The sequence below is a fragment of the Chionomys nivalis genome, chromosome 10, assembly GCF_950005125.1.
Source record: "Chionomys nivalis chromosome 10, mChiNiv1.1, whole genome shotgun sequence".
Lineage (NCBI taxonomy): Eukaryota > Metazoa > Chordata > Mammalia > Rodentia > Cricetidae > Chionomys > Chionomys nivalis.
This window is the reverse complement of record NC_080095.1, coordinates 19,727,992-19,753,353: the sequence shown is the minus strand read 5'-3', so window position 1 is coordinate 19,753,353 and position 25,362 is coordinate 19,727,992. Positions and strand designations below refer to the sequence as shown.

The 25,362-nt window shown below is 50.2% G+C and overlaps 1 protein-coding gene across 7 annotated transcripts in view; it reads right to left on the bottom strand.

Moving 5' to 3' along the window:
* Positions 1 to 546: 546 nt before the first annotated feature.
* Positions 547 to 25,362, bottom strand: part of Bcl11b (BCL11 transcription factor B) — a 91,322-nt gene continuing 66,506 nt past the window's right edge. For all 7 annotated transcript variants that reach the window (XM_057782760.1, XM_057782763.1, XM_057782761.1 and 4 more), the window contains one exon: positions 547 to 7,195. In XM_057782760.1, coding sequence (XP_057638743.1) covers positions 5,184 to 7,195 — 2,012 coding nt within the window. In that variant the 3' untranslated portion in view covers positions 547 to 5,183. The remainder of the gene's footprint in view (positions 7,196 to 25,362) is intronic.

Below are 25,362 nucleotides of genomic sequence, written 5' to 3'. Positions count from 1 at the left end.
CTTGAGACCCTGCTGCTGCTTCCAGAATGTTGAGCTTACAAAACCCCACCATAATTAAAAGTTTCCGGTCAAAACAAATACAAGTTATTTCATGTAGTTCGACCTGGAATTGAACCGAGCTCAAAAGTCTTCAGGTGACCGGAAGTTCTCCGAAGAAGCTGCATCTACTAACCCCACCACAGGGTCCTTGGCCGTGACCGAATAGAGCTCGTGGCACGGACAGTCCATCAAGATCAAAATTATCTTTGGCCGTCCTAAACTACGCTTCATAACCACTCCCGTTTTCTGTTTTGGTTTGTTCCTTGTTTTGTTTTAGATAAGGCCTAATTGTGCACACATAGTATAGTATATAGCCAGGGCTTATTTAGAACCTGGTTTCCAAACCTCACCGCTTCGCAAACTCCTCCTGGCCACGGGCTTTAGGTGTGGGTCAGGAGGGAAATGGAGAAAGACCTTCAATCCCCTCCTTAGAAATCAGCTGACCACTCCCCACCTTTAAAAGACACAGAAAAGGACAAGTTTGGAGATCAAGTTAAATGTCCCAATTTATTTTCATAACTTGAAACCAGAACAAACTTGGTTTTGAACAAGCGTACAAATGAAATGGCAGACACATGCTGAACTCAACATTGTGACATTAAGGGAAAAAAAGAGGTCCAAAATCTTGTACAGAGAAGAAAAGGAACAATCAATATTTTACTAAGCCGTATTGAAATGACCTCCTGTCATCTCAACATTTTATCCATAATTAAAAAAAACAAGTGCCTGTTTTTAAAACAGAGCACAAATACCAAGCAATAATAAATAGCTCCAAACTTGTTGTAAGAGACAAACCCTCTAGGCAAACAACAAAAGCTCATACGATAAGTAATAGAAAAGGTAATAAAAATATTTCGCCTCACCAGTACAAAAGCAAACAGCTGAAATCAATGTGCCTTTGCTATGCAGGGCTGATACAGAGAGCACCAAAATCACGGATTCACCTGCGTTCAACAAAACCTCGGACGGAAGGGTCAGGTGGAAGGCTGTTCACCTCGGGGTTCACATTTTGCTTAAAGTAAGCCAGTCTCCTCTCCCCTTCCTCTCCCAGGATGACCCTCCAGTGGCAAGTGGCAGGTTCGAATTGGGGGCAACTTTGGGTAAAGTTGTGGCAGTGTGGAACCCAACCTGAGGTCAGTTGGCTCACCCATGCTACAGCCCTTTGACTGGGTCACCTGCTCCGGGGAGGTGGGTGGGTTGGTTTTTCTCTTTGATAAGAGAAGCAAAATTCTCTTCTCTCTGCACTCGGCAGAGACAGACAATCCTTGTGCTTTAGGATGGCTTAGTCCTGGCATTCTGGTGAGCTGGTGAGCGCTGGCTAGCTTTTATGAGCACAGGAGAACCACAGAGGCTCCCAGGCAGCTAACATGGCAGCGTAGGGGCAGGAAGGCAGGAGGACTGGGCCTTGGGGCAAGCACACGGGACACTGAGACCTAGGCGTGGCATCCCACTCAACCCCCATCCTTGAGCTGTGCAAAGGTAAGTCAAATGGGAAACAGTGAGACAGACTTTGCATTCGAGGGACCTGCCTGGAAAGATGCACGGCCATGCTTTCATAACCTGGAATGATGGTTTCTTACATTCCCTGAAATTAAAAAAAAAAAAAAAAATGGCTTCCTGATATAGATATTTGTGAGAAGTGTATTATTCCCTCATCCAATAAACAACTGCTACTTGGCTTTAGAAAAAGGGGGAGATTGATGGGGAGGGGACAAAGAGGGGGAGGAAGATTAAAGATGAAATGAACAGACTAGAGGACTGGCGGAGACTGGAGGAGGGTGGAGAGGGAGCGCAGAAGAGGAGAATGATGGAAAGGCACAGAATTCCTTCATCCCAGGCCCTCACCATTCTGAAACCGATGGAATTGCAGAGCAAAGCAGCGAAGCCAAGAAGGAAAGCGAGCGAGCGGACACTCTCTGTGGAACAGAAGGACCTGCATTCGAGGTCCTCCTCGGTCCCTCCTGCAGCAGTCTCAGTGGCAGAGGCTCCCCTGAGCCCAGCTGCTCCTTCCAGAAGCTTTGCTTCATCCAGGTCTGCTCAAGGGCAAAGGCAGCTGTGGATTCTCCCTCTGCTCTTGAGGGTGGTCAGGGGGCGGAGGGGGCAGCCACAGTAGCCACAGCAGCGTAGGGAGGTGACCTGGCTCTCTTGTCCCTACCCCTGCCACCCTTCCATCTGCTTGTGGCCGCACCAAGGAGGCCTGAAGCAAAGTTCGAGCATTCAGATCCCGAAGCCAATTCGGACAGAATATATACAACTAAAATGACTCATGAACCAAAGATTTGACTCTTTCCTTTTGTGTCTTTTTTTTTTCCTTGGAGGTTGTCAAACAACCCTTTTTTTCTCCTGTACAAGAGGACTTAACAAGACAAATGTGGGTGAGGTTTTTTTTGTTTGTTTTGTTTTGCAATATTTTATCCTGCCAAATTAAAAAAATATATTATGGCAGCCTTTTGTTTTTGGTTTTTTTTTTCTTTTTATTTCCAAATTCACTAACAAAAAGGTACATTAAATCCCTTTAAAAGGACAAGCTTACAGTTAAAAAATTACAAGCTCCGGTAAAAATACAGCGAGCGCCTACATCATATGAACCGACCGATAAATCCATTCCAGAGGGGGGAGAGAAAAATAAGCACAGGTCAGAAATGGGATTTGTTTTCTGCAAAGCAGTAACAATATTAAGCACTTTTTTTTCTACATACTTTTTCTACACGGTGTAGCAATCCCCTTTTAATCCCCAAATACAAGTTTCTATACATTTTTTTTTCGAAATAAAAATTCAACACCCAAGGCAGAAAAAAATGTCCTAAAACTCCGACTTTACAGTTACCGTGACGACAGATTTCATAGACCCACCATTTAAAACTTACTGCAACGGTTTCAAGGAAAAGAAAAAGGACTTTTTTTTTTTTCTCATTTTGTAAAATGCCCAGGCATTCTCGATTATTACAAATACTGGTCCACTTTGACAGTAATCAAGAAATTTCAATATATATAATGTATACTAAAACCCCGTCACCAAAAGAAAACAATATACACGTAGCCATTGTGGCTTTTTCTGTATAACCTATTAAGCAAACTTTGAAAATAAAATAAAAAAAAGATCGCTCCAACACACATACACACGATTTCTTTTACCCTTGTATGTATCCAATACTGTAAACGTGTTTTTAAGACAGAGTGCACTAAATTTAAATTTAGGAAAAAAAATTAGCCATTGTTCCTGAATTGTTGTTTGTTTTTCATTCAACGATATCGGCTTGTGTCACTTGAGTTTTAATTCAGCAGTAAATCACCTCCACTCCACATCTAAGCAGCGTTGTCCCAAAAACAAAAGGGGCTGAAAACAATTCTGCAAATGGATGCCCAGGGCTGTGCTGGGGTTATTTCTTCATTTGATTGGGTCTTATGGCATTTTCACGTCCTCTATCTTCAACCGGGAATTTTTTTTTAATTTAAAGTAAATGTGGCTTTGTTTCTAAAGAATGTACTTTTCTTGTTTGCTTTTTAAAAGTCTTTTCATCTCAAAAAAAAAAGAGTTTTGCATTTGTCTCAAGAGACTCAAATAGGAAGATCAGTTTTCAAGGCACGCGCATCAAATTGAATGGCAGTAGAGAAACTGTCCAATAAATTATTTAATTTTGTTCTTTATAGTGCCAGTATTGTGAATGCCACGCTTAGCAATACTGACACTCAATCTCAGCTGTCCCTTACAGTTTAACCCACCTCTGGGCCAAAGACAAGAATATGCTGCAATTTCTTGTTTAGAAGCCATTTAATTTAAATGCAAACAAAAGCTTTAAAGTGCGGGTCAACAGAATTCAAACATCAAATCCGAACAAGTCCAATGTATAGGATGTCCCAACTAATTGGAGGAAGGAAAAAACAAAAATCAAAAATGGGAGCAGCGTGGGGCACCTTGGATGGTACTCCTCCCAGCTCCTCCAGCAAGAAACCAACGGGCAAGATTCCCCTGCCCAACAGTGCTGCCAGCACTAGCCAAGGGACCCTGGAGGTAACTCCCTAGGTCATCATCAGGGCCAGTACTCTGCTTGGGACACAGCCAATTACCAACCACTGTAGCAATGGACATCTGGGATTTAGCTGTAGGCTGGGGAGTGAAAGAGCGAGAAGCCTAAAAGAACATTGTTAAGTCGCTTCCTGCCACCGCAGGCCACCACTGTCTACCCAGTAGGTACCCTCAGCCCATTTTATACAGCCAAATCTACAGCAAAGGGCAGAGATACACTAAGTTCCCCCAGAAAAGGACAGTATCTCCTGGTAACACACAATTGCAGGAGGCTGAGGCTGTTCCTAGAGCCACCTGGGAAAGTTTCTCGGGGTCCCGAGTGCGGGAGAAGCTCGCTTGCCACACGCCCCTCCCTCTAAGTTTTCCTTCCTAACATGAAAGTTGAATGGCACACAGAGAAGATCTCTGCAACTCAGGAGGACATCAGTGCTAAGTCTCCAATCGGATGCTAAAACAAAGTGCTACAATGTTAAAGATTGTAATCGCTGTACATCCACCTCCTAGAAAAAAAAGTTTTTGAAAGTCACCCCCTCCCCGGAAAAAAAAAAAACCCACATGCCACTTTTTTTTTCTTAATTTCAGGACAAAAGTAAATGATGAAAAGGCAAACAACTTTAAAAGTCATTTAAGTGTTGGCTTCTTGACAAGAAATTACACATGCTTAGCTTAAATTTCAAAAAAGCAGCACCCCCCCACACACACACAAATTATAATTTAAAAGATAGCTTCCCTCTACGTCACTTGCGAGTCATTGCTCAAACTACTACTGGTTTATTAAAAAATGAAGGGATGGATACCCAACAAAATCTTTTAAAGGAATTTAAACAGAAATAATAATAATAATAAGTACCTGCACATACATGCCAAAAAATTACAAAACCCAATAAATACAGAAATTATTGCACAGTTAAAAGGCTCCACAAATTTTTTTTTTTTAATTTTTACTGCCTTAATCAACCCTCAGGTTTCCATAGGACTTCGCAGACACAGGTTAGGTTGGACTGCCGCCTCCCTGGGCCCCGGGGACACAGAGGCCAGTCCGGTCACGGGTCCCATTGGCGATGATTGGCAATGGTCACGCTGTACAGACGCACGCGGTGCCCCCCTGCACACGCGCTTAGCTCCTCTCGGCCTGCTCGATTTTGACATCATTAGTCAGCAAGTGTTCACCATGCCACTTTTTCATGTGTTTCTCCAGGGTGCTGTAGACGCTGAAGGGCATCTGGCAGATGTCGCAGCGGTACACCTCCTTGCCGATCTGCCCATGCGTCTTCATGTGGCGCGTGAGCTTGCTGCTCTGCGCACACGCGTAGTTGCACAGCTCGCACTTGTAAGGCCGCTCTCCGGTGTGGCTCCTCCTGTGCACCGTCAGGTTGCTACAGTTCTTGAAGACCTTGCCGCAGTACTCGCACGTGTCGCTGCGGCGGCCCTCCTTGGAGCTCGGCCGCCCAGGACCCGGGCCACCCAGGTGAGGCGTGCTGCCCCCGCTCGCTGTGCCGCTGCGCCCCGATAGCCCACCATCCAGCAGGTCCCCCGGAGGCGTGGAGAAGCGCAGGCTACCGTTCTCCGATGAGTGCTCGGACGACGTGGCGAAAGGTGACTGGCGCGCGTCCGTGAAGCCCAGGAACGGGTCCTTCATGAAATGGCGTGAAGCGGCGTAGCCCACGAGCCACTGTGAGTACACGTTCTCGGATGGGATGAGCGCAGCGGGCGGTAGCTCCAGGTCCTTCTCCACCTTGATGCGCTTGGCTGCGTGCAGCGCAGGGCCACCAAGCCCAGGGCTGGGCAATGGTGCAGGCTTGCGTGGGAAGAGAGCAGGAAAGGGCTCTGCGCCTGGTGCAAAGGCCCCACCACGCCCGTTCACCGCACCCGGTGCACCTGCGTCCCCGCAGCCACCAGCACCCGTATCACCCGCATCACCTGCACGCTTTAGAAAGGCGCCACGCTTCTCCCCATACTGTGGCAGAGCACCCAGCCCCGCATCCTCCATCACCTTGCCCAGTGCCAGCGCTTTCTCATCCGCCAGCGCCGCGGCTGCGGCACCTGCACCTGCCACGCCAGGCACGCCGCCCCCGTTTTCACGGCCACGACCCAGCTCTGAGTCCATGCTGAAGCTAGACTCAGGTCGGCTCTCATTCTCCAGCAGCAGTTCCTCTTCTTCCTCCTCTTCGTCCTCGTCATCCTCAGGCTCGGGGCCCAGTGATGGGTCACTCTCGTGGTGACGGAAGTCGCCATCGGCCGCTTTGAGGTCGCCAGGCAGCTCGCTGGTGCCTGGCTCTGGGGAGCTGGCAGCCGACAGTCCGTCGTCAGAGCGGCCGGCCAGAGAACCCGCCTTGTGCATGTGCGTCTTCATGTGGCGCTTGAGCTTGCTCGCCTGCGAGCACGCGTGGTCGCACAGCTGGCACTTGTAGGGCTTCTCGCCCGTGTGGCTGCGCCGGTGCACGATGAGATTGCTCTGGAATTTGAAGGTCTTGCCGCAGAACTCACACGACTTGCTCTTGGCGGGAGGCTGTGGCGGCGGCGTGCCCGCAGGCATGGGTGGCAGCGGTGGCGTGCTGAGAAACGGGGACTTGGGGCTGGGCTGGAAAGGGTTCAGCAGCCGGTGCATAGGGTTGCCACGGCCTGGGGACACAGGTGGCGGCGTGGAGCTGTTGCCAGCCAGTTCTCGCAGCCGCCGCGAGAAGTCCATGGCGGGAGAGTCTATGGCCATGGGGTTCAGGCGCATGACTCGGTCGAAGGCACTGGGGTGCTGGGCCACGAGCCCCATCTCCTCTGCACTGAGGCGGTGTGGGTCCAGGTGATGGCGTGGCGGTGGGCTGAAGAGCGGCGGTGTACCTGGCAGGCGGCCCTCGCCGAAGCCGGGGTGGTCCCGCAGAATGGGGCCAGTCATGCGCAGCAGGTTGAAGGGGTTGCTGTCCCCAAGAAAATTCATGAGTGGAGACTGCGCTACGGCCTCCGGTCCGAGCGGAGGCGGGATGGTGAGCCTGGGCGTGAGCGAGCTGCTGGCCGGCCCGGGCTCCAGGTAGATGCGGAAGCCGTGCGTGTTCTGCGCATGCTGCAGCAGAAACCAGGCGCTGTTGAAGGGCTGCTTGCATGTTGTGCAAATGTAGCTGGAAGGCTCATCTTTACCTGGGGAAACACAAAGGAGAAAAGCAGAGCGTGAGCAGCTTCCGGGAAGCTGGGGTACCCACAAGGTGGACAGGCCTCACTGCCTCGGCCTACACCACTGAAGAGAAGATCTATGGGCAGACCCAGGGAAGCCTTGGAGTCATTCGTGCAGCAGAGGGGTAGACAGGCCTCACTATGACCACCCAGATGGCAGGAATCAATGGGATCTATGAGAAGGCCCTGGGGCTCCAGGGGATCACTTTTGCAGCCTAGGAGTGGACAGGCCTCACTGCGTCTACCCAGACAGCAAGGGACAACCGGATCTATGAGCAGGCCCCAGGTCACCAGGGAGTGGTTTGCATTCAATAGGCCTGGCTTTGCTCCCCTTAAAAGTGTTCATATTTTCATCATTTTGGGGACCAGAGGGGAAGGAATGACAATGGTTACATTATGTAAAAGCCAGCCAAAGCAATAAAGCTCACCCCTGCACCATCTAGACAAGGATTTCCGACTCTGTCACTGTTGACATGTAGACCCCACCTTCATAATTCATTGCTGGGCGAAAAGGAGGTAGAAGGCCTCACAGAGTAAATGCCAATATCCCCACCCTCCACTGATGCGCACAGGAAAGTATACACGTCATCAAAAGTCTCCCGTGGGATACAAACTCCACCTTATCCTTCCCTTGGGGACTACTGACTCCATTGCTTTGCAAACTTAATTTTTTTAAACAGAAATTGCTTTGAAGCTAGCTCTGTGGTAGAATCTATGGATGAGGCCTTACATTCAATTCCCAGCGCTGCTAGAGACAGACATCCAGATAGTGCTATGATACCTTGCCTACATTTGAGATTTTAGCCACAGGAAATTTCTGTGTCATGGGCCAGTATCTGTGCAGGAAATACTGTCCAATCGAAACCCAGATATGTGAAGCAAGACTAACGCAGTTCAGAAGTCTGCTGTTCTGTGAAAGCCACCCTTACCTATGGCCTCACACACACACACACACACACACACAGTGTGGAAATCAGCTCCACAGTCCCTGAGGAGGGCAGAAGGTGGGGGATGGGGCTCTAGCCTGAAAGAGTGGTTTGATGTCTTCCGCCAGAAGACAAAGGAATGAGAGGAGGTCGCCAAATGTGACAGGAGTCAGGACGGACAGCCACACGTGTTGATTTGTTACAACCGGCTCGAGTGACACCAGTAACAAATGCTAGTGGACACTAGTGGCCCCGAGCCAAAATACCACGCACATGTCAGTTACCAGGACAGTCATAAGATGGAGGCTGGACCTTTCGTCTGCAGTGGTTGACCTCATGTGAGGCTGCATTCTGCATGCCAGAACCTTCCTAATGCTTTAGATGAGTAAGACAGGTGTGGACAGGTCTGTCTGCCTTCATCGGATGCAGCGGCTCAGAGGGGGTAAGAATAGGCCTCTCATTCCAGACCTGGCACAAAGCATGGCAACCTCAGTCTCGAAAAGCCCCTCTCCTCTGTTTAAACTTGCCTGTATCAAAAAGACACCAAGTCAAGAGTTTCAAACTCCCGAGCAAAGCCAAACATGAACAATTACCACGCCCCGCAGCAGACAGCGCCGTGGGAATGGACCTGACAAGCCCCCATCTTTGCTTACCCCAGCCTACCCAGGGACTTCTATAACCCTGGGTAGAAAACACTTCCACTTCCACGAGCTAATTACATTTCCTAGTTGGCTGTATCCCTTGCTGGGTATTTACATTCTGAAGTCTGTCTCAGTCTCGGTTTCCAATGTGTGCCTAAGTCAGGCTTCCACGGCCCACAGAAAAGTACTATGCCATCGTGGGGCAGGACTGAGATTCCCTCGGACCGTGGCATCATCAGGCCCAGAGCAAGCAGCACTGGAATCAGAGACATGCTTTTGCAAGGCAGGGATTATCCCACAATCCCCTGATAGTGTATCTGTGGGCTTGGCGTGGTTGGAAGTAAAGCAGAGAGAAAGAGGGGAATAAAAGAATCCTAAAGTCCAGCCTCATTCTGCTGTATATGTGTATTCCTGTGTGCAGAGAAGTATGCATGTGCACATACATGTTTGTGGAGGCTAGAGGACAGCTTCGGGTGTCATTCCTTACCAAGTACCATCTTCGCGTTTTTGAGACAGGGTCTCTCCTGGGGACCTGGGTCTCACAGACTAGGCTAGGCCGGCTGGCCAGTGTGCCCCAGAGATCCTCTTCTGCCCAACCCCCCAGCACTGAGAATATGACTGATTCCACCCCTTGTTTTGTATGTGTATCTAGGGATTGGACTTCAGTCCTCATACCTGCGTGGCACGCCTTTGCAGAAAGCCACCTCTCCAGGCCTCACCCCAGTTTTGTAAGCTGCCGCAGGAGCACTGGGGATGCAACGCGATGGTAGAGCGCTGGCCTAGCAGACACAAGCTCCTACGGACAATCCCCAGCCCCAGCCCCTCCGGCCAAAGTAGCAGGAAAACAAAAAACCAATCAGGGAAAGCAGAGGCTATTGCCCTCTCCAGGTGTCCCAGCCTGTGTAGATGGGTCTGTAATCCACACAGGACCCCAAAAGGGAGTCTTCCGTCTTAACCGACTGTCACAAGGCCTGGGCAGCCAAGATGCTCACGATCAGGGCCTTCCTTCAACTAACAGAGGAGCAGTGCCTCCCAAAGTCCCCATGCTCAGCTTATTAGCTAATATGCTTCAGGGACAGGATGCCCTGCCTCAGACAGCTCACATGGAGCTGGCCAGAAGACAGGTTAGACTCCTTCTCACACCGTGTGTGTGTGTGTGTGTGTGTGTGTGTGTGTTTCATAAGAAGGTAAATACAAGCCCCTTTCCGACACTTTGGAGCTACTAACACAAATGAAATACCACGTCCTAGGAGGTCACAGTTGTTTCTGTAGCCTTCTCTGGGCCCCAGCCACTCTAAGTAATGGATTTATGGCACATGGCTGCTGAGGTCTGGGGTGTTCTAAGCTGGGCCCCATTGCTTCTCAGTGTCTCCATTTCCTCAAGTAGCTGTGAAGCACTTCCTGCCTCTTTATCTGGTGGCCACACATTTTCTAGATTGTTCTAAGGATACCAGTCAAGCAATAGGCTAGCCAACAAATACAGAAGCCCAAAGCCGATTAGGTGGCCAAAATAACTGATCACATGCCCGCATGTTCCAAAACTCAGACACTTCTTGAAGGTATGTAGGGGTGGATGCCGCCTCTATAGTTCACTGTGAGGAGAAAGAGGGCTGCTTGCTTGTCAAGTCAGATCTTGGGGCCATTTGTCACCCCAGGGTAAGAGTTATCTTTATCGGAACCCCTAAATGTCACTCCATAGAACTCCAAGATTCGCTGTAGGCAGCAGCCTCCCCAGTACCTGAAAGAGGAAAAAAAGTCTCCCAGCATTTGAAGGCCCTCCCTAGACAACTCTCTTTCCAGCCACCCCCTTCTTTTTTTAAAATAAAAATGTTCATTTCCATATGATGACCTCATGACTCTAGCCTAGAAATAGCCCTGAGCACAAGGCTGCTCACTGTTAGAACAGAACCATGTCAGAGAGGCTTTGATGAGCCACTTGGAACATCTCTCTCTTTGAGAACTGAGTAAGTATGTTCCAGACGCAGCGCACGCACGGACAGCTGGCTTTTAGACATGACAGGAGAGCCTTAGACAGCAGGCTGTCTCTGACTCAGGGCTGGCCTCGGCTCATCCCCAACTTTCCCTCACCGTCCCCTCCTCTCAAACTCACAGCCACCTGCCCACAGGTATTCTGGATGTCATGCAGTAGGAGGTGGCTGCTTTGTTAAGGAACTGGACAGGGTCCCCTGGCCTCACCCGGCTGCTGCGGCTGCTGCTAAAGATCCCAAGCGCTGGGCCCAGATTACTTCAGAAGCACCGGTCCTGGCCTACAGACCTAGAAATGCCAGCCTCATTTGCCTTACTAAACCACACAGAGCAACACAAAATCCAGGGCCCCGCCATGTCTGTCCTTGCTTCCTCCTTCCTTATTTCCATAGATCTGGACAGCACACATGACGCCTTCTTTGTTCTTGCAGCGACCAAGAGGCTTGTCTTATCATTTTCAAATGCAGACTCTTACCCCAGAACTGGGCTGACCAGAAGCCCCCACACTCGGGAGCATCACTGAACGCGTGTGCTTTGCTCCCTAACAGGTCTACCAAACAAATGATGTCACTTCTTTGAGTCTTGATTCCCAGGTACTAAAACAGAAAAAATACACCTGCCTCCTGGGGCGGTGGGGGGGGGGGGGGGACGACGGTGAGGTCCTTCCTGCCTCTGTAAACTGTGCATTGCTCTATAGATGTGGCAGTAGGCATTATACATTTTGGGTTTCGTCACCCATCCTTGTATGTGGTTATGGGTGTTTCAGGGACGCCTTTTGGTTTAACTGTTGGTAATAAGGCTTGGATGGACTGCAATGCAGCTTGACTTAAAAATAGCAACTCCAGAGAGAAGTCATGTACAGATGTCGGGGGGTATTTCTGTCCACGCAGGAGAACTGGCCCCAGGCCTCCTGGACCCCTCAGTAGGCCACAGCAACCGCACGGCAATTTGGCATTTCCACTGCCTCAGCTCAGGCCATCCCGCCTCCGAGGGAAGCTAGATGAGGATCATAAGCATGCTAGATCACAAGGAGACACAGTTTAAAGAATCGAAGTCACAGGCAGGAAGTGGCAGGGCCACACCCTCACCATCTTCCCAAGCCCTGTACAGGACCCTCGTGGCCTCCGTGCATAACCTGCCAATCACAGGGTCTGTCACCCCTTCTGTCCGTGTAGAGGTCAGTTTCACAATAACAGTGCTGTCTCAGGGAGGGACACTGATTGTCCCTGGACGGCCGCCGTTAGGCCTGCGTTCACCCTAAGCTGGGCGAGAGGAGCCATTTTTCAGAGTCAGAGAGCCTACTGGGAGCACGTGCTACTGGGGGCCTAGTGAAGGGACCACACGGCACTGAAATAGCTGAACGTGGGGTGTGAAGTTTACCCCTGGATGCCTCTCAATGATCGTCCTCATCCAGTCCCAAGCAGAAGGCCAGTTTAGCCTCATCACCTAACAACAACAACTGTTAAGAGTGCTGTCTGCACAGCTTTACAATGGCAGTAAGTACAACCATTATTCAGGTGACATGTAGGCCCCATGTTTATTTAAAAACTGCCTCCCAGCTGGGTGGTGATAGCACACACCTTTAATCCCAGCACTCAGGAAGCAAGAGGCAGGAAGATCTCTGTGAGTTCAAGGCCATCCTGGTCTACAGAGTGAGTTCCAGGACTGGTTCCATAGCTACTGAGAAACCCCGTCTAGAGGTGTACTCTGACGGTAGCACGCTGGCCTAGCATGCATGAAGCACACCCTGCCGGTTGCCAAGTCACTCAATCAGCCCTCAGTCCTGGGAGGTGGAAATTAGTATGGAGAAATGACAAGGGAGCCACGGACGGTAGGAAATGTCTAACATGAGCCAGGGATGAGCTAAGAACACCAGGGGCCTCACGCAACCCTCTCCCAGCTCAGAAAGCACAACCTGCCATCAGTGCTGTTTCACAGATGACGAAACTGAGGACTGGAAGAGATAAAGGGATCTGCCTGATGTGCCACAGCGGGCAAGTGGCAGGGAGATACTGTCCTGATAAAAGCTGCTCGAGAGAGAAGTGTCCAGAGCTCGGGAGCCTAGGGTGGGGATAGGGCCCCTATGTCTTCCATCCCAGCTTATGTGCAAATAAAAAAAATCAAGATATGTTGCTTTGGGATATAATTATGGTAAATACGTTCAGCTGATTGGCTCCGGAGAACGGAGCAGATCCACAAGAGACCCACAAGCAGGGTGTAACGGCATGGTAGATGTAACTGTGGCTGTGGGGGTGGGGTACGATCGTTGACACTTTGTGATGACCTCAATTGAACAGACAGATCCATCTGTTGGAATCCTCTTTGGCCTGTGCTTCAGACAGCCTTGGGCAAACACAGGGAGCCTGGGCCTCTCTGCTGCCTGTGGATCCCTGTGCACAAGACCTCGAGCACTGGGAACCGGACAGGGCAGGGCTGAAAACAGTCAAGCACAGACCTCTCACTCAACGACAGGATGCCCTGCATGTGCTTGGTACTCCTCCCGCAGCTAAGCTAGATACACGCAGCTCTCAGTCCAGGGGAGCTGGAGGTTACCTTGTAACTATTTTCTGGAAAGTAGGAGTGATGGAAGTGGGGAGATGGCTCAGTCGGGAAAGCGATCGCCTCTAACAAAATATCCAGGCTCAATGAGGCATATTAGGAATCCCAGTGTGGGGAAGCAGAGTCCATTCACCAGTTAGCCTACCCAGGTCGGCAGTTTCTAGGTTTGTCAAGAAAGTTTGAGAAGTAGATAATATTTGAGGTTGTCCTCTGGCCTCTAACACATATGCACCTATATACATGAGCATGCACACGTGCGCGTGCGCGCGCGCGCACACACACACACACACACACAACAGGGTTGTATGAGTGGTGCTGGGGGAAGTTTCAGGGTACTAACAGAAGATCCACGGGTTTGACTGCATTGGGGGGCTATAGAATCTGCATTGCACTGGCTTCTGTCCTACACTCCCATAATAACTGCACACTGTGACCACGTACAGAAGAAAACAGCAGCAATGCAGGCACGTGACTGGCCTTGGACTATCTATGTAGACTCCATCTTGTGGCTGGATTCCAAGTTGAGTGCTGGGACTTCAACCCCCACAGTGGTGACCATCATAAGTGTGATTTAGCGTCTGCACCCTGTGGCCCTGCAGTTCGCTGCAGCCTGGGACATTTCCTTAGTCTGTGCAAACAGAGCTCTTTCAGATTTGAGTGCAGTCAAGTGGATGGACATCAATCAGGGAGGTTCGGGGTTCTCATTAGGAAAGGGGAAGCCTTGCTGGGGTTGTTTATTGTAGTCAACCGTCAGGACAGGGTCCTCTACCCTGTACTTCCTGGGTACAGTACACAGCAGGTGACTCAGGAGACACCGAAAAGGCACAGCCTACACCAACCACCATATTCTGTGTGTTTTCCCAAGGTATGTGTGACAGAAAGTGTCACCACCAGGTTTCACGGAGTACCTGTCTTCTGTTCCCAACTGTGCTTCCTCACAGTCAGGCCCACTTCATGCTGGTCACCATGTTGGATCAACATTCTCTGACCTCAGCCTTGCTGTCTCGGAATCACACAAAGAAGAAGAGTTTTGACCAAAACTCCTTAGGAAAAAGAAATCAAATCCCATCACAGGTCAATGGGCCCTACAGTCTCACAGCTTGTTAACTGGAAAGCTGGAATTCGCACTCAGATCTGTCTGAGCTGGGTTTGCTCCGGGTCTTTATTCAGTGCCAACTCTACTGTCACCGGTCCTGAAGGGGGCCTGGACCACTCAATGTAGTCATTTCACCTATGCCAGGGAACACCAGACAACTGGGCAGGCAGGCAGGGAAGCCAAATAGTGAGGGTTCAGGTGCAGAAAGGGGCCAAGAAGAAAGAGGTGTGCCATTGAGAGAATCTTGCTCTCTCCCCCTGCATGGAACCGGTGCAGCAGAGATGACCATGTGGCTTCATCTACCAGGTGTTAACACACCCTGGGAGAAAAAGCTCTGTACTTACCACTCCAACCACAGTGGCAAACCAACTGCCACACGGCCGACTCAACAGCCAAGTCTTACTGGAAATGTGACTCTCGCTCCCCTCCCTTCCAGGAGGCCACAGGCTGGGGTATGGGCATAGTGGCCAGTGAAGCCTCAGACCCAGAAGACGTCAGGCTGAGCTGAAGCTGTTAAAGGACTTCAGAGACACTGAGGGAGGATGCAGAGAGATTCGGGGTGGGATTGGAGGTGATAACCAAGCCAAACCCGAGAGGACCAAAGGTGCTGAGGTGAGGGAGATGGGCCTGCAAGGTAGACTTTGTGAGGACAGGCAGCTGTGATCGAGGACACAACTCTGCCTGCTGGAGAATGAGAGGGAAGTGGGAGATGCCACAGCCACCCCACAGAATCCAGAAGTTTTACATTCCAGAGCCATGGACGCAGGGCTGGCCCCACCCACCCACTCAGCCTCCCAAAACCACTAAATACCAAATGTGAAGAATTCGTCTGTTCCCAGGAGTTCCATATCCAAGGTGGCACTATGTCTGGAAACCCAGAAACTGTACCTATGTTCCCAGCACCCTTTAACCTTGTGTTGGCCACTCCCTCTTGCTCTCTCTGCACCCCGCAGAAGTATGAAGGTGAGCCAGGATCCCTGAGCATCCGGACATGGGCTGCTTCCATGGAGACACAGTCCAACAAGACCTTGGTGCTTATGGGATTCCCAGCAGGCGTTCAAGCCACTGGTCCCTAATAAAGACTGAGTCCTGCAGCTTGGGAGCCCCAGGGAACACCCTGTGAGGACACCCTAATGTTGACTTCAGACAAGAGAGGAAGGACAGGCTGGCAGAGGAAAATAGGAACACGGAGATGGTAGCTTTGATATAAAGAGAGGAAATACGGGAGGTGAAATTCGAGAAAGGTTTGGAGCCCATCTGAAAAGAGACTGAAAATGTGTGGAAGCAAAGAAAAAAAGAAACTTAGCCAGATATAGAGTAAACTCCAACTTCTAAAAATCTCAGTGAAAACAGTCAGTGTAAAAAAAAATAATAATTTTTTTCAAGCCCATATGCAAGGCTTTTACAAGTCAAGAACTGTCTTCTTGTCTAGCAAAACCTCACTATAGCAAAGAAGGCCGGTGAAGCTCTTGGACAGTTTCCGACTGGATGCCCCTCTACCTTCCCGATTGTGAAGGCGACAATAGAAACGCAAGGTGGAGCCAATCTCCGAAGACCTCTAATGTAGGAGGGGGCTCTCTATCCGTCTCTCAAACAGGTAGATTATTCCAGAAAACCTTTCATTTGACAGCTGAGGACCCGGAATCCACACCTTCAGGACCAGCGTGGTCTAAGCTAGGCAGAGCAGAACATCAGTTGCAGGCACCATGCAGCCCTACGTCCCCAAACAGTCTATACCTCAACCGTTCAATTTTGTGGTCAGACCAGGTGTGCAATGTCAGGCTCAGGGAAACAGCCACCCAGCTCCAAAACAAAGAGAGATCTCTGATGAAGAGGCACATCCGACCGAGGAGGGCGAAAACACTGGTGTTTGTCACAGACATGAAGACTGCAGAGGACAGGATGCACAAGGCACAGGACGCAGATCCCTTGAAATCTGCATGTTGTAGGCGTCTCTGAACCACGCCAACACTCCTTCAGTGGGACTGTCTCTAAGTGTGTGTGCTCTTGTGTGGGCAAGTGCACATGTGTCGGGAGGAGGTGGCCGAAGTGTGTGTGTGGAGGCCACCTAGGATGCTACTCCTCTGGAGCCATCCATCTTGCATCTGCTAGGTTTTGTTTTGCGACGGGGCCTCTCACTGGCCTGCAGTTTATTCAACAGGCTGGACTAGCTGGTTAGAGAGTTCCAGGCCTGTTTTGGCCTCCCCAGCCCTGAGACCACAGGTTCATGGCACCATGTTTGACTTCGCTTTCTAAAACATAGGTTCTAGGGATCGAAGGCAGGTCCTCAGGCTTGCAAGCAAGAGTTTCACCAACTGTGCTACCCTCAGCCCCCTCCTGTGAGATCCAAGGTGCTGATGGGCAAATTCATCTGAGCAGTGTGCCATCCCGTGCCACCCCCACCCAGGGAGGGTCTTTCAAGAGCTCTGGAGCAGGAGTTGCTTAGAGAATGTGCCAGAAACTGGTAAACCATACTTATCACTTTAATGGCCAAAAGGCAATGAATTCAGGAAACAAACAGAAAAGGCAGGGAGCCACTGCAGGTGTGGGGGGCACCCACGTGTGCACCCCGTACTTCCTCACGGCGGCTGGACCTCGTCCAGTGGATGTCCTTCCCTCCTAGGTGACCTAGGAGCTCATGTGTCATGGCTTCCTTCCCAGGAAACTCTCCATCCTTCCTCCCTTTCCTTACATCCACAAAAATTTCCACTTTCCACCCCAAGAAGTATGACCAGGGCAGTAAATCTCATTTTAATGGAGTGTACGTTTAGCTCTGAGGAGATAATTGACGTTATGGAGAGCCTCAACGCCGAGTTATATAGGTTAGCTAATGCAGAGGGGACTCATTACCGACACACTACAAACAAGTCGTAATATATGTATATTGTTCTGAGTGGTGTTATAGCGAAAGTGTTCCGGTCCGCGGGGATTGATAAAGCACAAGAAAACAGCAGATCCGCACTTGTAAATTTGTCTCATTTGTCTCTGAAGTTAAAGGTTATTCCCTTGTTCTGAATTTGTAATAAAAACATGCTAGCCCAGGGTTTGTGGAGAATGTTTGAATATTTAAATTGTGTATAATGATAGGCAATTATAGGGTAAAAACTGGACCTTATGAATGGGGGGAGTGCCATGTGCATCAGAGTGCTTACCCCGATGACTCTTTTATCTTTCATGCATTTCCTAAGCATCACCACCCCCACTCCCACCCCACCCCCGCTCCTCCCCCAAGGGTTGAGGTACACACCACATTCCACAGCCACTAAGCAGGGAACAGCTAGAGTTGGGTTAGCCTGGGTAGGTGCCCCCCTTTCTCCATTTTGTTTCCTTCGGTATGCAGCGTGTCTCTCTAACCCCAGATGGAAGCTGAGGCAAAAGGCTCTTCCTCAGAGCTGGTGTCAGAGCTGCTGTGTGGCTGAGGAGAAGGCAGCCTGGGTGCAAGAAGGGGCCCAACACGGGACATGTATGAATTCCCTCTGGCCCCCTTCCTCCATGTTCCCATCCCCCCAGGAGAGGTTAGCAGAGAACCCCAGCTGTGCCCACAGCCCGGGGCGGGGACAGTGGTGGCATTGTGGCTCTTCGCTGCGGGCCCAGGTGCCCACCTGATCCCAGCCGCCAGTCTACCCAGGTTAACCAACTACACTGCAAGAGTAACTCCAGCCAGCTTGTCACCAAGCACAAAAGTCATCAGCCAGTGACTGCTCTTTTCTGCACCACAATTAAGACGAATCAATACGACGTGCCACAAATGGTATTTTACTCTCAATAAGAACTGGAGCTGAGTTTATTCAGAATATTTTAGCGCTTCCCCGGGGGATTTTGGGCCGACGCAGATGGCAAATAAAGTACTCAGCCTAAGGCTACAGCACATTATGGTAATTCTGATGTCAGATGTACTTTAATATACAGCTCTATTTAATCACCCTATTATTTCACATTTCCATATGAAAAACCTGCGGCTCTGCTGCACAGCTTTCCCTCCGCCACCATGCCAAGCTTCCTCCAGCCCTCTGCCGGCAGCCGGGCTGTGGTCATCCTCACCAGGCACGGCCCTCCAGCACCGGAGTTTCCGGGTGCCCAGATGAACGATTAGAAAATCAGAGGACTCGGATGCAGGCCAACATCGCCACCGTGGAAGACAGAAGTTAAGCACACATTCACACAGAAAACCGAGGAATCTGGGGTGACACCATACACACACACACACACACACGGTGACACACACACGGTGACACACACATGGACACGGACAAGGAAAGACATGAACGTCAAACAGTGGTTACGCTATGCTTACAACATACCCGTCACATACTGACAGCCCTAGCATCGTGACCGCATGGCCTAGCATCCCGGTCCAGCCACACACACCCTGTGACCCACACCAGCTGGACCAACTGGTCCTTTCAGCAGCTTGCCCACCACTCTAGGATAGAAAGAAGAATGCACAGGCAGCCAGGAGAGCTGGCCCAGTGACAAAGACGGTGGAGATTAGAAGAAGTAGGGCTGGGGAAGCACAGCCCAGAACTGTAAGGTCTGGGGCCAGAAGGTCCCTGGACCTGGATGCTGTATCCGAGAACAGGAAACCATGAAGCTCAGATCCCAGGATTGGAGGGGTCCTGCGAATTCCACATGTCTGCAGAGCCTCAAGGCTGGCTGCCTGGCCAGCTGGCTGAGAGCTGTCAGAGGAAGCCAGAGTTTTGGCTGGGCCCAGGAAATCACTCTTGTGTAGCCACACGGCTTTCCAAAGAAGCTGGGCACAAAACCCATTGACCACCCAATTCTAGATTTCTTGAAGATGAGTCTACTGAGAGGCAGTGACACCTGACACCTGGTTCTATAGAACCTCACAATGATAAGTTAATTTAAAGCCATAGAACACGATTATCGGAAATGGTTACAGCACAGGTCATTAGAGTAGGCATTTGCCTGGGAGCAGGCTGAGTCCTAAGAAGGGGGGGGGGGCAGAGGAGGTGAAGGACCTCCAAGGAAGGAGGGAAGTGGGGAGGGAGGAGAGTGGGGAAGGAGCAGGGAAATAAGGAAAGATGGCAAAACCAAGCAAGTCCCAGAGAACATTCCAGAATCACCAGAAAATTCCTAAAAAGACTCCACTCACCAAGACAACTGTCAGAGCCAGATGCTGGCTCATAACTGTAATCCCAGCACTTGGGAGGCAGGGGAGCTACTCTGAGTTAAAGACCAGCTTGGGGCCGGGCAGTGGTGGCGCACGCCTTTAATCCCAGCACTCGGGAGGCAGAGACAGGCGGATCTCTGTGAGTTTGAGGCCAGCCTGGTCTACAAGAGCTAGTTCCAGGACAGGAACCAAAAGCTACAGAGAAACCCTGTCTCAAAAAACCAAAAAAAAAAAAAAAAAAAAAAAAAGACCAGCTTGGGCTACATAGTAAGTACAAGGGTAGCCTGGGTTAAAGGGACTTTGTCTAAAATTAATTAATTAATTAATTAATTAATTAATTAAAAAAAATAAAAATCTCCCAGCATTGTCTTGGAGCTCAGAATGGGGAAGACTGCAGAGAAAACCAGCTTGATTACTTGAAGTTTCAGGTGTCTGGCCTACCTGACCACACGAGTTCTTTGGGTGGTGTCTGGGACAGCCAGCTAGCCACCTGGGACCCCTGCTGCCTACATGGGACACATCAAAGCATCCCTTAAATCCCAGCCAATCATGTAGCATTAAAACGTGCTTTGGGGTAAAATTTGACAGTGGAATTCAATCTCCATTTCTAAGGCCTTAGATTCCTTCCTGTTGTTATTTTGCAACATAAAAAAAAATGAATCTTCACATTCCTGGGCCATTTTCTAGCCTTGGAAAACAGGCTGCACTACTGGTTCTCAATTTCACCCCTCTAGGGGCCCTTGTCTGGAGACATTTTGATTGTCACGTCTAGAAGGAATGGAGGGAAGCTTCTGGCATCTCTTGGGCAAAGGCCTGGAAGGCCATGATGATGCACAAGCCATTCCTCCTACACACGCAGTGTGCCCCAACCCCAACTGTCCAGCCCAGGGGTGGAAGTAGTCCTGGTCTGGACTCTTCACCCCACCTGCTGCCCATCTACCAGAAAAGACTTCAGGAAAAAAGTGAGAGTAGGGGTGAAGCGGAGAGAGGAGGCAAGGAGATCTTAGAAGGGACAGCAAGCGGAAGACAGGGTGAAAGAGATCATCATCTCTCTTTGGTTGACAAATCTCACAGATGATGGCAGCCTTGAAGCCCCCATGCCTTGGAAAGGGGGTGGTAATTTGAAAAGTAAAAGCAGGCAGAGACCCTGTCCCGCAGCCTGCCACCAAGCATCCAGAGCTCAGCGGCCACCGGGGCAGGGCAGGGCAGCAAAGGCTGTCCTAGATTTGGCAGCTCAGCTGCGAGCCTTGCAGCGGCTGCTGCATGAGACGAAAACCCAAATACACTTCCTGAAGTCGAAGAGATAAAAATATAGTTTCTGCTGCGTAGACCACTCTCGCATTTCTGTGTTACATATGGGGAGATGGGGGATGACCACGCAAGCATAAGTGATTTAAAAAAAAAAAAAATGATCTAGAGAGATTACATAAAAAGCACAATTAAGGGACGCTCACCATCGTGGGGCCTTCCAGAGTGTGCCGCTTCTGGGCTATTTTTAGAACAATCACTGAAGTGATTCTTCTTAGTTGTAAAAACACTCCAAATCAGAAAGTCAATTCTTCCTCTATTTGCAGAAGTGAGCTGGCTCCTCTGGACGGAGCGCGCGTGTTTTGCTTGGCGCCTGTTCATAAGACTGTCTTGGCAGCGTTTCCTTGGAGCGCGCACGGTGAACCTGGCTCGCACACACAGTAGCACTTTCATTTGAAGCGTCCCAGCCACGCTTCCCTAATAACAGCCTGGGAACTGCAAAACGCCCGTGAGCCCAGCCCTTCAAATGGGGAACAGAGCAGGGCTCTGGGGCCGGCTCACCACAACAGGGATTTAGGCTCAGGCCTTCAGTCCAGAAACAAGGCTCCCATTAAAAGCAGAAAACAAAACAATGCCAGTAAACTACTTTCTGGCAACAGCCACATGCTAACTCTCATCTCCCTACACACACGCACACGCACACACACATACACACACACACACACACACACACAGGCCCACCCTTGCTGGCTCCTTCCAGCATCCCACTACCCGGACGGATGCCAGTGTTTCCAATCACACGGGGCGGACAGGCCTGGCTCTCCAGCCTTCTTGCTTTAGCTACATTTGAATGAGTAAGCTCTAGTCTCCTTAACCTGTGGCTAATACCTTTACTGAAGATGTAGAAAAGATGCCAGAAAAGGCATGTAAGGGGGTTACGTCTGGTCAGTGCTCTGCAGACACAGTCCCTAAAAGACTACAAAAGAGTAAATGAGTAAGTGATTGTAAGTGAATGAATGAGTGACTAAGTGGATAAGGAATGTGTGAGCAAATTAGTGACTGACTGGGTGGATGATTAAGTGGCGAGGAAATGAATGAATGAATGAGTGAATGAATGAATGAATGCAAACCAACAAGACAAGGCTACAAGGTCCCATCTCACAACTACTTGTGAGCAGATTCCTCTCCATCACTGATCTGGTCGTGCCACTTGGCCCTGCAACTGGGAGCTGCCATTCAAAGGAGAACTCGCAGGTACAATTTCCAGTTCCGCAGCATCAAGAAATGTAGCTATTTGGGCCTCTCGGAACTGGCTCGTCACTACCGGCTCTGTTTCACACATTCCCCTTTCTTTCTTTCTCTGTGTTGTTTACAAAGGTTTCATTATGTTTTCAACTAATCAGAAAGGCCCCGCTAATACACAATTAACATGTGATTATAAAAAAAATTAAAATAGCTTCCAGAAGAAGGAAACGTAATTAAGTAGAGAATGCTTTTCAATAAGAGCTTGCTTTAACCCATTGTCAGAACACAGTCTCCGTTCGTCCACAATGCCTGGAACAGATGCCAAGGGCAGAATGTTAAAAGCAAGTGAAAAAAAAAAAAGAAAAAAAAAAGGACATTATTCTGGGGGAATAATAACCACCACTTGGCACAGTGCGCCAGGGAACTCAGATTCCGGCAGCAGAGGGGCAACCTCCCCCAATCCACTTAAACGCTGCAAAAATACCTCCCTTCCACAGATGTAAAGTGAATGACTATGGCCAAGCCCAGGACAATAGGAACAAGTGTCCAAGGTGTAAGGACAACAGGGCACACACAAGTCTTCAGAGCCCACTGCAAGCAGAAGTTCTAGTCCCTGGGAGAAGGGTGTAGTTGAGGCATCCCATGCTCACGCTGGTGACTATTTTCTCTTTAAATAATCTGGGTTCGAGTTCCAGAAAGGCTCTGTCTCTCAAGCCAGGATGGATTTGAACAGACTGTTCCTGAAGTCGGTGGGCAAATCATTTCACCCCCTTTCCCTTCATCAGCAGAAATATTTCTTGGTGGTCCCAGATTCATGGGTCCTGAGGCAGGTTGATGGAGCTTCAGACCAGGCTGATGAAGCTTCAGACCAGGCTGATGGAGCTTCAGACCAGGTTGATGGAGCTTCAGACCAGGCTGATGGAGCTTCAGACCAGGTTGATGGAGCTTCAGACCAGGCTGATGGAGCTTCAGATCAGGTTGATGGAGCTTCATGCATTGGAATGCAGGATGGTTTCTGCCCATCAACATGGCTCCAAAAGCAAACTGGAAATCTGAATCTGACAGTTCTCAAAAAGATGGGGGTCTTGTGAAAGTTGAGTAATGCCTGACCCATGATGCATCTGGGGCTCATGGTGGTTCTCCCAAACATGGTAGAAAAGAAGGATGCTCAGGGACCTGTCTTCCTCCTATGGAGGCTCAGCCTAGGGCTAGATCCAGGCTTGTCCCTCTAGCTCCTCCGTACTGGTTTGGAGGTACAGAATGGTTACAGTCTCACCAGGAAGAGGCCCGGGTGTGGTCAGCATACCATCGCCCTATGTCTGCACTCTGAGCCTCTCAGAACCCCAGCTCATGTGACCTATATGCTCAGGCAAAGAATTTAACACTACAGTTAAGTGAATGGGCAAGGCACCTAACTTTTCTCAGTCTGTCCCTGGTTGTGAGATTCCCTGTCTATAAAAGAGCCTTGGAAGAAAAAAAAAGAGAGAGATTCAAAGGGTTTCTGGGAGGGCTAGTCCCAAGGGAAGGAAAGGAGGCAGCCAGGTCCAGGCCTGGAGCATGCACTCAAGAGCCAGCCTTTAATCAAGGGGCATACTGCCTTCCGCAGCAACAGCCCAAGGAGGAAGCTAATAGCCAGACATGAGGAAGGGCATCTCATCATGTTCACATGGCAATCCCATCTTACCATGGCTCCAAAGGGGTGCAGCAGAGCCAGGGCACAAGAGTACAGCGTATTTTCCCACAAAGCCCCATTGACAGAAGAAGGACATCTGGAAGGATAGTGCCCCACGCCTTCCCACTCTAGCTGGCCTTGGCTCAGAGCCTCTGATGTCCAAGTCTGAGATCCCAGGCTACTGCCCCACTGAGGTGAAGGAAGGACCTATGTCTCCTGAAGGTGATGCTCTCTGAAGTGTGCTGAGGGAGCCAGCCTGTGCTCCCTGACCTACACTTCCGAGTACTGTCCAACAAACCCACCCCAGGTACCCACCGTGGTCAACTCTGACCCACAGTGACTCCCAACACTCCCCTGGCTTCCTCTGTGGTACATTCCATCATACTTCCGTCTCCCACAATGGACTAGAACTCAAGGACAAATGCATTCCTGGCATCCTAACCTGGTTCCACTCTATCCCAGGACACTTCTCTGGGCTTGATACCCTCAACAATAGCCTGTCCTCCTGAGGCTTGCTGAGCAGTCCGGAATGCCTTTAGCAATCCCAAGTGAGATTCAGCCACTCTGGATTACTGTCTGAGAATCCAGAGCCCCAAGACATAAAGCAATCTTCCAGAGGCCACACAGTTCACTCCCGTCCCAGGACTTCCGGCATTGAAGCATGTGAAACATGACATGAATACCATCCCTTTATCTGCACCCCAAGGAGACTCTCATGGGCAGGAGATTGCCCTGCTCACCCCACAATCCCATCACCACACCGTACATAGTAGGTACTCAAGCAATTCCTGCTGGACTCATCTGAGATGCTCTCCTACCCACCACCCAGAAGAGCCTGTTAAAATTCTGCAGTCAGCACCCGCCCCATGCATCCATACCAGGCAGCAAGAACTGACAATTCTTCCTAGATAAATATCTGGAAAGAAGTCGAGAAACAATTAAAACTAGAAGCTAATAAATGATGAAGAAGCCCAGGAGCCAAGTCCTGGCCCACTTCCCAGTCTTCATTCATGCATCAAAAAAGCCCCAGCGGTCTGAGGCTTTGAGAGGGCAGCTGGGCAGTGGGGCTGTCCGGTATAATAGAAATGGGATGTGATATGATCGAAGGTACTCATTGATTCCCACAGCAGACACTATCTCCCAGGGCCCCCCATCGCCTGCCACATCTCCCCAGCCAAGTCCCCCTCTCTCTGGGAACACGTGATAGATGATCTTGTAACCAGGCAACCAGGGGGACAAAAGGTTCCCAAGTTCCTCTACACGACCGAGCAAGCATGGCTGTGCTCTTTGCATGATGGCTACTGGCGGCGAATATCTCTTCTGGGTCTTAAAAAGCAGGGCAGGGACAACATTTAAACACCTCAACCTCCCTGTCAGCACCAGGCGGGCTGACCCATTCTGCAAGGGGCAGCTCCTTGTCCTCTCCAAACAGTGAGCTCCCAAAGAGCTGGCAGACACAGGCCCAGGACACTGTCTTTCCAAAACAGCTCTCGCTCTGCAGCAGCCCCTCCCTTTCCTGGCCATGCTGGGCCCCAGCAGTGACAAGAGGCCAGCACCCATCCTCAACATGGCTGGAAGGATGACACCTAGTCATAGTGTATGTGTGCCCGGTAAGAAGGCAGGCTCTGAA